Source organism: Kryptolebias marmoratus, linkage group LG17 (genome assembly GCF_001649575.2).
Source record: "Kryptolebias marmoratus isolate JLee-2015 linkage group LG17, ASM164957v2, whole genome shotgun sequence".
NCBI classification, from domain to species: Eukaryota; Metazoa; Chordata; class Actinopteri; order Cyprinodontiformes; family Rivulidae; genus Kryptolebias; species Kryptolebias marmoratus.
In genome coordinates, this window is record NC_051446.1 from 16760677 (window position 1) to 16776421 (window position 15745).

The 15745-nt window shown below is 37.4% G+C and overlaps 1 protein-coding gene across 8 annotated transcripts in view; it reads right to left on the minus strand.

Moving 5' to 3' along the window:
- Positions 1-15745, minus strand: part of plce1 (phospholipase C, epsilon 1) — a 69446-nt gene that overhangs the window by 25914 nt on the left and 27787 nt on the right. For all 8 annotated transcript variants that reach the window (XM_025010581.2, XM_037980899.1, XM_037980900.1 and 5 more), the window contains exons 6-7: positions 9599-9795; positions 9195-9337 (exon numbers count right to left, since the gene is read on the minus strand). In XM_025010581.2, coding sequence (XP_024866349.1) covers positions 9195-9337; positions 9599-9795 — 340 coding nt within the window. The remainder of the gene's footprint in view (positions 1-9194; positions 9338-9598; positions 9796-15745) is intronic.

Sequence of the window (15745 nt, forward strand, 5' to 3'; positions counted from 1 at the left end):
AGTTTGATTTGTGGATCCGGCCTCACAGCTTCTGTAATGAACTCTCAGCATGTCCACGCGAGTAAACGGGTATGTGTGTGTGTGTGTGTGTGTGTGTATGCAGGATAAAAGCAGAGACACACCAGGTATGAGAATCAAAGAGAAAAGGAGAAAAAGACAGGAACAGAAACATAGCCAAAAGTTAATTGATCAATCAAAAAGTGAAGTACTAAACAAGGAATAGAAAGTTTGAATGAAAAAAAAAGAGTCAGAGAAATAATGTGCACAATTAGAGAGCAAGAGAAAGAAATGGATGAGTAAAAAAAGAGGAACTGTTGTCATTTACATGAAACAACACATGTAAGTTATTTATCACAGTTAGTGAAGCAGTACAAAGCGCCAGATCCTTTAAATATACAAATATAAATACTATGTATGTATATACAAATATAACTAATTGTAAATGATTGTTTGTATAAAGGCCAGGGCAGAGTGCAAATCCAAGTCTGTTTTCTTTTCCCCCAAAGGCAAAAATACTGTTTGTCCTTGCTGTTTCATCTTGCATAACTCCAGTAATGTAAAAAGAAATAACTGATACTAAAAAAACAAAAAAGACAACTTAAGTTATCTACCAGTTTATAAAGTCAATCATTTTTAACAGGTTCACATCATTTTCTATTTTTTTCTCTGTTTATTTTGCGGGCAAAACTTATGCAAAACTGTGAAACCAACTGCACTTATGACTAAATCTACCTGACTGAACTGTTCCTCCTAATGTAATCCAAATGCAATATTTAATAAAAAAAAAAAGAGAGAGAGAGAGAAAATAATTCTGGCATCAAACAATCTCTGTTAATTGGGAATTATTCTCTCCCCAAGAATTGTTTTGACAGGCGACTCTGTGAAGTGGAAATCGAATCACCCTCAGATTATTCATATGAATTTCACGCCTAAACAATAGCTTTGCTCATTCATTTATTCATCCTCTGAAAAGCACACAGACACAGCTCTCAGCCAAGATGGAAACAAAAAGGTCTTAAAAAAAAAAAAATCTGAGAAACAGGAAAAAAAAAAAAAAAAAAAAGGAAAATGTGCGTCAATATGGAGAAAAAAACCCAAAACAAATCAATGCTAATCACTGCTAAAGCAAATGTGTTGCATAAAATCACAGCTGATGGTTCATGCAAACTTTCATTTCAAAGCTTTAAAGTATAGGATGACGTGTAGAAACAAAACAAATACCGGAACTGATTACTGGCTGATCTAAGGTCGTAGATTCCAGTCTGACAAGTTTATCTAAGATAATCTGTTGTGAGCCTAAGAGGAACAAGACCCCTGACCGTAAACTCTTTTTAGACATTTTGAACATGCTGTACTTCTGCCATGACACCGATAGAACATGAACCTGGACTAACTGACCCTGATGTTCCTTTGATTTGAGTGCATGGGTTTACTCATCTATAATGTATGCTGAATACTAATACCCGTGTGTGTGTGTGTGTGTGTGTGTGTGTGTGTGTGTAGGTGTGTATGTGTAGGTGTGTGTTTTATAATAGAACCACTTCTAAATACGGTAGTGGACAGAGCAGATTAGCCAAACATCCTTTTTAACCATTTTCATGATGTTTGTGTTCAAACAACAGGAAATGGACATGTGTTTTTCATTAGTCTGTGTGCATCTCTGTGAAAAAAAAAGCATTTCTGTTTTTATGTTTTGTTTTTTTTTTTTTATCAAAATTACATCCGGAAACAAGTGAGTTGGACTGCCAAACTGTATGTGTACAGCTCTTAAAAAAACCTCTATATCCTACTTTAAGCTGAGAAATAGATATTTACGATACAAACAATGTAAATCAACAGTCTATCAAATTGTGGAATGAAGAGATATGGCCAGAAGATTCATCCTTCCATATAATCTGCAAATGTGCACGTGAGGTGGGCATCAAGGAATAAATGTTTGTAACAAATAAAGTTCTGCCAGCCATAGGAAATAAGTGGCAGCTCAATGGTTGCATGACTATGGGTGTAATGGCATACTTTAGCCTACATTCTCACTGGATCTCTTCCCAAGCATACGTGTACAGGAGACATTGAGTTGATATTTAGGAAAATGTCAGCGGCCGTCATAAAAAAAGGGTACATATAAAATATCTTAAGCTAGAATGATGCTCCACATCCCCGGTAGATTTCCAGAAACGTGCCAAATCAATACCAAGTTGCACTGAGCCGTTCTGACAGGACATGAAGGATCTTATGAAGACATTTCTTGGTGAAATCAGGTTTGATTTTACATTTTAGCAACTGTTGTTGTAGTATTAATCTGACAACTGTAATATTTTGCTGCAAACTACACTATGTATATGAAAGCTATTGAAATCAAAACCACTGTATTATTTATGTTTAACCAATTCAGCCAATTCCAACTTTCTCTTTTAATTTGATGCATTGTCACACAAAATGACACAGATACAAGTTGGTCACTTTCATATGAGTTTTGCATCTTTTCATCTGTTAAAAAACTGCTTGGAAGGTAGAAATAAATGTATGAACTGGGGTTGACTTGTATTCAACCCAATGTTTAACCTTCAGATATCTAAATCGATTGGAAGATTGCTAATTCAAAATGGTGAACTTGCTGATAATACAAGCTGTGTCAGCTTGGTAAATCTGTAGTTCTTCATAGCTGCTGAAGTTTTAAAAAAAAGGAAAAAAAACATTAACTTTACTTAACCAATCCAATAGTAATCATTTAAAAAGCATTAAATGGTTAAGTCAGAGTTGAGACATCCATACTAGTATTTTAGGAGGTCCAACAACAACAAACTAAAACAAAATCAAAACATTATTCTCCAGCACAACTTGGGCAATTTAAAAATCAATACCAAGGAAAAACAATAACCCATATTTTTTTTAAAATTTGAAATAAAATAAATACATAATAAATCAAAGACATTCCTTTTTTGTTCTCTCAAGACTTACTTGCGTGAGTGAATCAAAGTTATTTATACCAATCAAAGCAGAAAAAAAACTTTGAATATAGATCTTGTCATCACTTTGCCAGCCAAGTGCTTGCAGTGAACATTGTTTTCACAAAGCATGTCAAGAAGTGTCAACAGCTTCCTCACTGGTGAATGTCGAGTACTTTAACAGGTGCAACTCAAACAGCTTAGGTCAAAGGACTCGAAACATATCGCTGCTTTGAACCTATAAATATACTTGTGTGTATATTCAATTCAAAACTTTTATTTTTCAGCGACATGATTCCCTTCGGCTCCTGGACTCTCCAGAAGAAAAAAATGAAGACAATAAATGATAGATTGAGTAATACAGACATTGTGCAGCAGAAGAAACAATTATGTGATGAGATATGTGTTCCCCGTTAAATACAAATCTAGTTTAGACCTTTAACATTTGAGGCATTTGAGTTCTTCAATCCTTTTTTTTAAGATCTTCAGATCCAAAAATAACGAACATAATAAACATTAAAAACTGTAAAGTGTATCAATTAGAAAGACATAAATCAAATAGAACCCAAATTGTTAGTATATAATTTTCACCACATCTCTAACTTTACAGTAAGTTATTACTAATCAGACTAAACAAGAGTGGCTTTGTTTGTCACTATAAAGTGTGTTCATTTATCTTCAAAGTCAAAACATTTCCATAGTCGGGTGTGAGACTTAGGATCAACTGAATGCTAAGTTACACAGAGACTGAACATCTCGACAGTCATGATGTTAACTTTTTGTTTTAAAAGGTCCTGCAGGGTACAGAGGTTAAATTAATCCATCTCATATTCAAAAACCACAGTGACTGTTTGCTTCTCCTCCACTGAAGCAAATTGTTACAGGCAGTTACAGTGAGCCGGGGGTATCAGAGTCAAGAAAATTTTGATTTTTAATAAATGGAAAATAAACATTGAGCAAAATATGTCGTTGGGCCTCAAAGAAAAGATGATGAGCACGGCGTGGGGATTTTTGACATGTTTCACATATCGGCATTCCTGGACGGGGAAGGAATGGAGCCACAACCCATTTTTGAACAAGCAAGGTGAATCAACTTTAACCTTGCTAGAAGAAGATCAGCTGGTAAAGATTACAAATGATGGTAGCCTTAAAAGTACGTCTGAAACAACTTCAAACCTCTTTGCATTTCTCATTTAAAGCCAAGGCAAAATATCCCGACATCACCACAAAAAGCACTGTTTCCTTTTCCAACATCATACCTTTGTGAGGTAAGGTTTTCTGCTGTTACAGCAACGAAAACAAGATTAAGGAGTTGACTGGACAAAAGGAACACACTTCCAGTGACATTGTTTACCGTCACCTTCAGATGGGACCGTCTAGTTGCAGGGAAACAAGATCAGGGCTCCCACTGATTTCTGCATCATGGTGAGTAGATATAAGTGTAATAATCCCTTAAAAGTTATTAAAAGACCATAATATAAGGTGCAGTGTTAACATTTTAATTATTCCTTTTTTTTTACACCCCTTGTCAGAAAAATTGTCTGATATGAAGTGGTCCATGGCACAAAAATGGTAGGGGACCACTGACAAACAATCAGTTAAATTATGCATAACAACTGAGTAGTGAGCAAACTAAATAAGCACAGCTACTCATTACAAATCAGTTTGACATGTGTCAAAGTGTTCTTCGGCAGAATAACAAACCCCAAAATGTTGCCAAAAGCAGACAAGCACCAAGAAAGCCAGCTCTACCAGTTCAGGTAGTGTAGAACTAAAGAAAGATTAACAGACAGTTTACATGTATAAGCACAGACCATTAGGCATACACGTAGGCATTGCATTTCTAAAGTTAAGCATCGAGACCAACTGTGTTTCATATGTGCACTTGTGAGTCTTTAACTAACATTTTAAAAGTCGAACGTTCACTTTGTAGCCGTTTCCCCACTTACTGATCAGCTTGAAGTCCGTTTGGTGAGAGTGCTTCATGGTTGTTGGACACCACTCTGCCTCCTGCCGACAGCTCAGTGCCGGGGTAAACGAGATACACTTGCTCACATTTGAGTCGACCGTCCCCCGTCTCTCCCACAGCTGTGCTCTCTTTCCCCCCTCAATCCATTTCTAACTTGAACTCCTTAACTTAGACTATCTGCTCTCTGTCACTCACCTGCCTGGACTCCTTGTCCTGAACAGCAGAGACTACTCTTCCCCCTGTCTCGCTCCCTGTTTCTCTCTCTCTCACTCTCTCTCTTGCTGATATAAGCTCCGTCTCTCCTTAGTCCCCCTCCCACTCCTTATACCGTACATAGTTCACAGCAATGTGCTACAGTTAGACCTACCTGACTATTCCACTACTCAAACACATTCATAATTTATACAACCATTGCCAACAGTTTCTAAGTAATCACAAGTAATGGGTTACATCTACGAATGCATATAACTAATTCAGACATTCAGACAGGTCACTACAGGGGCCATTTATGCTCATGAGAAAGATAATGGGATATAGAGCAGAGCAAATGGTCCTTGTAGAAGAGCTAGCTGGAAAGTAGACAAAGAACTAAAAGCTGAATAAAGCATTATGGTCAACCAAAGTCAAGAGTCACATTAATGTCTTTGAGGTTCTCCTACTGTATAAAGATCTAAGAGGTTAAAGACCAGGGGGAAAATGCAGAAGTTGCTGATTCTTATTGATAGATAAGTGAAATTAGTTTGGCCACAATTCACAAAACCAAGATTTATTCTGCTGGTGCAAAGCTAGATCAAACAAAAGGAGGGCTTTGCTCTCTGCAGCTGGTGTGCTGCTTGGAAAAAAAAAACTTTCTCATCTTCTCTGCATGTTAGCTCTGGAGCAGCAATTGTTGAAAGTGTTTGGCAACTCGGTACCAGAGTCACATTAGAGGCATTGCTTGACATGTCAGTGTTTTACAGTGTTTGGAAAAAGACTTTATAAAAAAGACCTGGACAAATAGGTTTTCTATCACAGTCAGATTTGGATCCAAACGTAAAAAGGATTTGTTATCATCCATGTTTTTATTTCACCAAATTCACTTAAGTAGAGGCTATTTTTTTCCTCCCTGGAAAATCATCAAAAATGTTGCTGATTCCTCTAGCACTTCTATGGAAGCAATTAAACACTTGATTTTTAATCTTTGGCAAAGTCGATAGGATAAGTCCATCATGGCTGATTAGAGCAAATGATCATTTTCAAAAAAGAAAAGGTTTTTGAGCTTTAGCTTTCACAATAAGTTTGAAATTACAGAGCAAATTTGGACTCAGCTTGTCATTTCTAAATGGCAGACAAAAACATGCCACTCAATTTTATTCTATCAACTTAAACAAGTCTTAAGGCAGAGATTGTGTAGACAACGACCAATAACTGTGCAGGTGTGAGAACAATAGAACTCGTGAAAAAAAGTTCACAATGTGCAGAGATGAAGGCATTTTTAACTTTACTTTCGAGTAATGAATTACTCAAATTTATTACCCTACTAACATTTACAATTACTAGGAGTTAAAGTGCTCTGCTACCACAGACTAGGTGCAGTGTGTCCTGAACGCTGCAGTTCACTGACAAGTCTGGTTTGTAGAAAAGAAGCAGCCAAGTTTGAAGGCAAACTGTATGAAAGCAATCTTGGACTGTCTTTGAATCAAACACATTGTCCTATACACATAAGAGTGACTTTTATGACATCTAAAATGATAAAAAATAAGAGTATTTTATATTGAGTGTATTTAGTATTAAAGGCCATGTAAACAATGTGGGGTCTCCAAATCCTTGGGACTTCCCTTCACTTCGACTCCCCACCACATGAAACGTAACACAATGTGAAGTGACGATTGAGAAGAAGAAAGACCAAAAAAGCCGGAAGCAAAAAAGGAAGAACCCGCCAATATTCAGCTGCAAGGATGAAGTCTGCAACTGAGCAGCCCACTTCCTTTTCAACAGCACAGTGGATTAAAATATGCTATAAAGGAAATGAGCTCAAGACAAATGACTTGTAACAACAACCATTTACAGATGACATAAATATGGCTAAATCCCAGCGGTCCCTAGCAGTTTTTTAGCACTTAGATCTCTACTTTGTCTGCTTTGGAAAGGGGAAGTTTTTTAAAACGCCAGCTATAGAAAACGTTAAAAAAAAACGTCAAAGAAAGATCCCAAGCAAAATTTCACTAAACAATGTAACATTTTAAGCGCACTGTTCTTCTTTAAACTAGCAAACATTTTGTGTTCAGAGTCACCATCTTTAAATACCCACATTTCATCAAACTGTGTTTAAGATGACACCTGTTCATAAATACTACTAGGAACATTTATATCTCTAAGAATATTTTTAAAAGAATCCAATATTTTATAACAATTTTTTATGTTGCTTGTTTGATTTATTTAAACAATATCTTTTTATGTAGTACTCGCAGGAAGAGTTCTGGTCTTCAAGTCCTACAGATTAAAAGCCGGTTGTTACACTGAAACAATGAAGAGAGGAACAATACCAAAAAAGGAAAGTAAGTAATAACTACACCATCACGGTCCAAGTTTGAAACTTTACTCAAGTAATAACAATCTTTTTCTTGTTTTTTTTTAATAGTATCAGTTTTTAGTTTGTTTTGTGTTCTTTTAACCTTACACACAGTCGGTATCCTACTCCAGACATTTTTATATATTTATATATATATAAATCTGTCTGCTCATCATTTCACCTTTTCTCTTAAGCCATGCAAGCGAAGCTAAATCGGTGCATCTCTGTCATTGCGATCTCAGGAGACAGAAGCTACTTTCTGGATCAATAGACATTAGTCGACTCAAGCAGCAGTTAGCCAGGTGCTTCTTCAACGTGTGAATGTCAGTTCAGCAGTGTGTAGCTTTTTAAAACAAAAATAAAAAAACATTGATGTGGCTGCCCAAACAGAGATGTGCTTCTGCACAATGTTCAGCGTCTGTGTTGCTTTAACACGCGCGACAGAGACGGAGAAAATTAGACAGGAAGACGGTGATGCTTAGTGTGTCTGAATTCCCACTCCTGCCAAAACTTCTGCAGTTGGCTGAAAACCCCTTTAGAGCAGAACACAGTGCTAAGTTGAAAAAATGCACTCTGTGTGTGTGTGCTTATGAAAGTTCAAAAAAGGCAAATATGACAAATATATATATATATATATATATATATAGCTTTTGGATTAACATGATTGATAACACATCATGTCGCAGAGGAACAGACACAGAAATTAATAAGTCTGTGTGTGCACCAAAGTGCATGTCTCCTTGATCTTACCAGAGACAGTCTGTCCCCTGGCTCTGTGCCAGTGGAAATTAATGTCAGGATCAGCTTACATTTAAGTCATATGTAACATCGTTGTAGAGAAGGTGGGCAGACAGATGCCAGCTAAACAACTATGCAATGACCTGACTGGATGGATCGTTGAGTATTGTGGAGACAAAAAAAAAAGTCATAAAAAGTGACAAGAAGCATTATAATATATTTGGGTTCATTTTCTTAACAAGTTGGGTGAAAACAACGTATGTTCTCAAAACATTTCATGGGCAGAGGGAGCTGATCTTTAGTAGGATTACAACACAAAACAGGAGTAGTGTAGGTGCATGTTGGAAGTCCATATAAATCCCTTCCACATTACCCATAGCCGTTTTCTTCATCCTTTTATCACTCTGAAATCTTGCTTGTGTGCTTCTGAATTAGACATTGTAAGGGAAAGGGTAAAGGAAAAAAAAAAAGATTATATAAAAAGGGAGAAAAGCATCAAAATGGAACACAAGAGAAAGGAAATCAGGAAAAGGCAACCACAAAGATGAACTACAAACCCCAACCAAGCTAGATCCAGCTGTGAATAAAGGAATCATGTGGGAAAAAGAGCAAAGAGCAGAGCAGGAGCACACAAGAAAATACTGGAACCCCAGAGATCTATGCTTCGCTTCTTCTCCAATTTATGTACCTCTATTTGCTGCAGATGTAACAGCTGATTATAATGCTTTGTTATGTGATATAGCTGGAATCCTACTAAAGATTTATTGAAAAAAAAAAACACGAATACTAACCAAATTGTCCAGAGTTTAACTCTTGACCAGTAAATTTAGCAAATGCAATACAGTCAATATGCAAGTTTACCTGAAAATCAACAGTCATTAGGTAGAGCTGACCACATTAAGCCAATTTAATGTTATTTCCAAAAGATTTTACATAATTAAATGAATCAATACATATGTATATAAATCTTAAAGTACAAGATGATACTCACCTTTCAGCACAGCGTGGCTGTTTGGGGTCTGGAGTAAAGGATAAGGTAGAGCAAAGCGAGATCCAAGTACAACTGTGGCCTCGAGAAGTGCTCCAGTCAACAGGGAACTCAGTGATGTCCTCTGATCACAAGCACGATATGACCTAGAAATAAATTTGCTTGCTGTTTTAGTCTGAACATTAAAAACCACCTTCTCAAACATCATGTTGTAACACTTTGTTAACGTGTCCATAAGAAGACACATTATGAGCAAACTCAGCAATAAACACTGGGTAATTCCTTTAGTTTTTAATACTGTACATTTAACAGTGATTAAATTAAGAGAATCTGCAGAACTCACACAATTTTTCAATTTCTCATCAATTGGAAGAGATTTTCCACACCAGGTGAAAACGTAGCCTTACCTGGGTGGATGAGAAGAATGACAACACCACGGTTTAAGACGGAGTTTCAAGTCAGGTCTGGCTGGGATGGTGCTGCGGGCAACGTGGAACGGACAAAACGTCTCCCTGAGACGGACACATCCAGGCAAGGACAACAGGAGCTTTTTAGCAGGATGAATTAGACTGACTTCCTCTCTGTCCTGCACACAGCTGGTAATCTGTTGAGGGAGACATTGAAAAAGATCACTTACTGGGACCTTAAATCAAAAGGAGACCACTGCCCATCTATGAACTGTGAGCCAACTGCATAGAGTACAATGACATATGTATGTAATTACATATACATATAGGATTTAGAGGGATAATTTAATCTCAAGTCATTGTCACCAGCTCCACTGCTGTGGTCATTTCTGGAACCAATTTCCTGGAGGGAACAGAAGGCAAAGTGTGAAAAGAAATAATTAACAGGAAGAAATCCCGCTGAGGTACAAAAATGAAAGAAGGAAAGGTGAGAAAAGGTTCCACACAGAGTGAGACAGTTAGATATGTAGCAGTACAGTGAAGGTGAATAATTGAAAGCTGAAGAATAGAGGACAGGACAAATGAGACTAAAGCAAAGAGACAAAGGAGAAATCCCCAAGGAGCTTTTATCGAGAGAACATTTTGACCTTTAAAAGAAAGCCTCCTATATTTCTCTTTTAGATCAAACTTTACTCGAAACGAAATCCATCCAACATAAAAGGCAACACTTATCCAGAATGATTGGCTCGTTCTTTGTCCTTGTGTCCTTAAGTCAGACTGCGGACAGGCTTCTTCTGGCACAAATTTCAGATAAAACCCATTAAGACAACATTTTGTAGCACTCTAAGTGGACACTTATGCCTTCTGTGGGGATGGATATTACAAAATCAGACAAAAATCAATACTGGTTATCGAGTGGTGATGGGGAGGTGCAATGCAAGTTTAATGAGGAAATAATGCTTGATGTGATCACCAGTAACTGTTACCCCATTAAACTGCTTCATATTAGGGACAGGGGAAAAAAAGCTGGGTGAAGGCTACAATCCTCTGACTTTTCTATTCTGTCTACACAAATCTGCGATTACTGACTGGCAAAGAAAGCAATGATTTAAAATGCAAACACACAAACACACATGGTGCATTTAGTGGTGGGCCAAGTAGTTGTCTCAGAGGGATGGGTTTCCTGCTTGGGGTGTAGACCAAGCTGTTGTCAGATCAGAGCCATCCCCAGAGAAAGGAGACATACTAGCCTGCACGTTTAAAGGGAAAGAGGTTGAGGGGACTATGAAAAACAGACACAGTCCTGTAGGACAGTACCAACTAAAAAAAAGTCCAGGCTTTAAAAGAAATAAAAAAAATTTTTTAAATTAGGTCAAGTCAAAAACAATTTTCCTTATATTTATGTCTTTTTCAAGATGTATGTAAAAATGTGCATGGTCACTAAACAGAAAACCTATTAAATTAACTGATTTTGTTTCAGTCATTAAGTTGTTAAAAATGAACATTACGCTCTTGTCTCTTTTAATTCTCATTTTGACTTAAGATGAAGAAACTTTCAGCAAAGTCTTGACAGGTTTTCTGTTTCCCATTAGTCCTAAACATTTTTGGAGAGAAAAGCCAAATATCTACGTACTGAGAACCAGATGAACATGTGCTGCAAACAGGTAAAAACAAGAGGAAATCTGGATTTTATATTTGCGCAGAAAACTGGCTCGTCTTTGAGGCAGAGGAGCCAAGACCACATAATAAATTTGGTGGAAACAATGCAAGTTAAGCATTGTTTTATGTTTTTTTTCCTCAAGCACTTTAGTTTTTTTTTTTGTTTTTTTTTAATTTTCTCTAGTGACACTTTCTCATTTGTTACAAACAGCAACACAGATGCCTTCAGCTTGACAGAGATGACGAATGATGCAAGAAAAACTGCAGGTCAGGGTGTTTTGTATAAATATGCGTCTGACTCCAAAAGAGACTGTTGGGAATGTGGTGCGATTTCTGATCGACACAGAGCAGCTGGCTTCACACAAACAAAGTCTTTTTCAAGCTCAAGACAAACAAGGACACATAGTCGCACTTTGATCGGACAAAAACACCCCAATGGGACCCACAGCAGACATATAAGAAAAACTAAACATAAAAAAACAAGACAGAGGATAATAATTGTATTTGAGCTCCGTTATGTAAGAACTGTGCCGGTCATCTAACATCAATACATCCGGCATGTCATCCTTTACTGTAGATTACATTACCACTGATCTTCCAATTCAGCTTAGTTAGTAGAACTGAAGCTTTATTAACACAGTTGCCACTAATACAGGATTGTGGCTCGTGTTACTTTGAGTCTACAGGAAATGCTAATGAGTTTAGCTCTGTAGAGAGAAATTATTACTGCTGGAGACAGCTGCACTAATTCAGCTCAACCTTCTTTTAGTGCTGCTGGTAAGTTTAGCTATTGACGGCTCAAATACATAGTTTGTGCATGCATCAATATGTCACTCAGCTGATAAATCTACCTTTACCCTGGAGTTTTTCCCTGTTGAGAATAATTTTTTAAAAATATTAGAAGAAATGCCATTCATGCTCCACACAGCATACTGTCATCAATGAGTATATGCAATTTAAGTGCCATTAGCCCCCCAGTGGGTAATTTCTCTGCCTGGCAACAGCCATTCTGGGAGAGGATTAGCAAGGAGCACAGCGAGGCACGGCACACACTACTGAACTTTGAGCCGGCATGCACAGACACAAAGATACACATATTGCACATGCTAAAGAGCAGACGCGCAAACACTTTGTGACTCACGCCCGTGCCATTACGCGTATCACAACAGAAACATTCAGTATGTATGAGCGCAGGAAACTGGAGAAGCAGAAGTGGTCTCGGTAAAATCCAACCACTTACACTGGCCACTTTAGCTCCTGAACAGCCTCACACTCTCATATTCGCACGCTGACATCCTCTCCCCATATCCTGTCTCTTTTAATCAAGCACACAGTCATACACACTCCTCTGCAATTACGCTGATCAGTTATTGTTATTTACTGTTGTAACACTAATGCACCATAATGCCACAAACTCGCACACGGCCACATAGTTTTATCTGGTAATGATGGAGCACATGCCCTCTCGTGGGAATAGACAAATTACTTTAACACTGATCGAGGCATACTCTCCCACGATGATGATACTCGAGGAATAAAATGCCTCGGTTCGCCTGAAGACTACTTTTAGACGCGTCCTGGAGGGTCGACATTGGCTGAGGTCGGCTGGGAATATTCTGTCACTCGGAGCAGAGGTTACAGGAGATATCCAAGACTCAGCCCCTCCATTTCACAGAAATTCTCAAACTGTCTCAGAGTTGTTTTTGCGACACAAAAGGGACGCAGAGGTTTTTGATTTGAGAACAAGACTTATTGTTAAAACATGTTTGACTTCATAATATAATTGACTAAAGCTGTGTTTAATAAAACATTTCTAACAGCACTCTTTATTTTGTCCACAGTAAATTAGAGCAGTTGTAACATATTTTTTTGCTATAATTATGTATTACAGAAGTTTAAAAACAGGAGTCACAAATGCATATACAGTGTAATGGTTCCTCATGCTGCTTCTCCTGTCATTTATTTATTATTTATTTATTGTTGTTTGGTATTTTATTTAGTGACAGTTGGCATTGTAAATCTGTCACCTTTATTTAAAGGGTCATAAACTGAAAAAATGGGAAACTATTGATTTAGAGGACTACCACAGTGAGTGCTAGTTTTTTATGTTAGAATTGTGCAACAGAGTCATTATTTAAAGCTGCAGAGATGTGCTCGTTACACACCTTTGATTTATTTTAGCATTTATTTATTTTATTGTGAAAGAATGCTTTTTCTAGGTTTTATTTTTTAGAGTAAGGTACCTTGAAAATCACAGTTTTTAATTTGAATACAATAAAAAAAATGCTAATCAAATTCACAAGTTAAAGCAGCTATTTACTAAATGTGTCTTTAAACACAAACCATTTAGGTGAAATGCAACCAGTGTGATATATTCAACAACTCCTCCCAACTTTAGTATTTCTGCATTATTAGGTCAGACAAAATTAGCCTAAACTCTACCACTTTATTCTTGAAATATTGTCAATTACTTAACGACTTTCCTGAAATCCCACAAAACCACTTAGCAAATTTGTTTTCTTTAAAGTATTTAACACACAGCTGAAAAATCTGTGCCAAAAAAAAATAAAGACAAATGTACAATGTGTCAGCTCAAACAAGAGCCCGTTTAAATCAGCCGGACTGAGTGTATTTTATAAACACTGTGAAGAGTCAGGTATGTTCAGCAGCTCTGGTATCCCCGCACTTAGACACTTGTAGCTCCACCCATCGTTAAGAGTGTCAACTGAATTAAATGACACAATCCAAGCATACCCAAACACGCCAAGCAGACATCCTCGCTTAGGTTGAGCCTGGAGTTGGAGCTTCACGTGTAATTTCCACTCTGCAATCACTACTTCAGATTTATTTTTATGCACACAGAAACACCACTTTCCCCCTTCAAGCAACTTTTAATCCTGCTTTGCATCACCACGAAGCAGACGGCCTCCACTCTAACCTCTTCTCTTTTTTTTTTTTTTTTTCCTGCCATGACTGCCTCCACAACATAATTTGTTTTCTCCCGCACCCTCAGACTGGGCTGTCTCACTGCTGCCAGAGAGCTCGGCTCTTTTGTCCGCGGCCAAGTTGTGCTCACTTACGGTAATGTGTGTTGTATGCACAACTTTTGGCACCCTGGGGCAAATCTCAGCGAATCAATCACCAAAAGTTTCTTGACGTGCAGGAAGATTTTGAAGTCTGCTTTTGGTCACTGTCCTGTTGCAGAAGACAAACTTTTTTTTGTTTTGTTTCAAAGTCTGTGTGACAACTTAGTTCAAGATTATTATATATTTATACAATTTTCCCATGCAACAGACAGCCACAAAATGCTAAAGTAGACCGATTTGGTCTAATCGCATTAAATACTCATCAGATTCGACTAAATGTTTAAGACAGTGAAACATACGCAAAACATTGGAGATAAACATTAATGTGTGTTTTGACCAAGCTGCCAGGACTCACCATAGCCGAAGTCAAATGTTTAGACACACAAAGACAAATCTAAAGCTAAAATCTGCATTCGTGCCGCAAGGTAACAAAAGACTATTCCTAAAATAAAATTGAGCCAAGTTAACCAGAATAAAAAGATGAAAGTCAAGACACAAAAGGTAAAACTAAATGCAGACTGGACTGGCAACAACATTTGTCAAGTTGACACAAAGAAAATGAATACAAGACTAGAAAAAAAGGACCGATGTGACAAAGAAAAGCACATCAAGAACCAAGAGGAGAAGTGAAGAGAGAAAAACACCAGGGGTCACAACAGAGGAAATTGAGAGGGAAGCCTGGGGTGACTTGAATTATAATTCTCTGTTAAATTTCACAAGGAGCTGTTTCACTGCAGATCCAGGAGCCAGGCCCACCTTCTGAGAACTGCCTCACACCTTTAACAAGCTTATGGTACTAGTGGAGGTAGCCTGTATGTGTGTGTCACACAACCGAGAGCAGAAGAAAACTCTGACTGATGGATAAAAATTAAAAAGAAAAACCCCAAAAAAGCCATTTGCTGACTATAAAGGTTACAGACAAAGCAGACATTCAACACCAACCATCAAAATTGTGGCTTTCAATTACCTAACTTACTATAAGCTTTAAGAACCTGTCAATACAGCTGCTCTGCAGTACAACTACTAATACCCTTCGCATTATTGAATTTTCACTTGTCAGAGCATTTGCTGTGTGAGTTCTGGCAAACAGTTGTTTGAGTGATTATTATGGGGACGTTTAAGGTTGGAGAGACAAACAATATGAGCCGAGGAGAGAGTGAAACAGTTACCAGTTTGACTGCAGCGGGCTTGAACTCAGTGCTTTCTGGATTTGAGTCATTATATACCAAAAGGGGACAGGAGGAAAAGTACCATTACAGGTGCTGGTCATAAAATTAGAATATCATGAAAAAGTAGATTGATTTCAGTAATTCCATTTAAAAAGTGAAACTTGTATATTATATTCATACATTACATACAAACTCATATATTTCAAATGTTTATTTTGTTTAATTTTGATGAT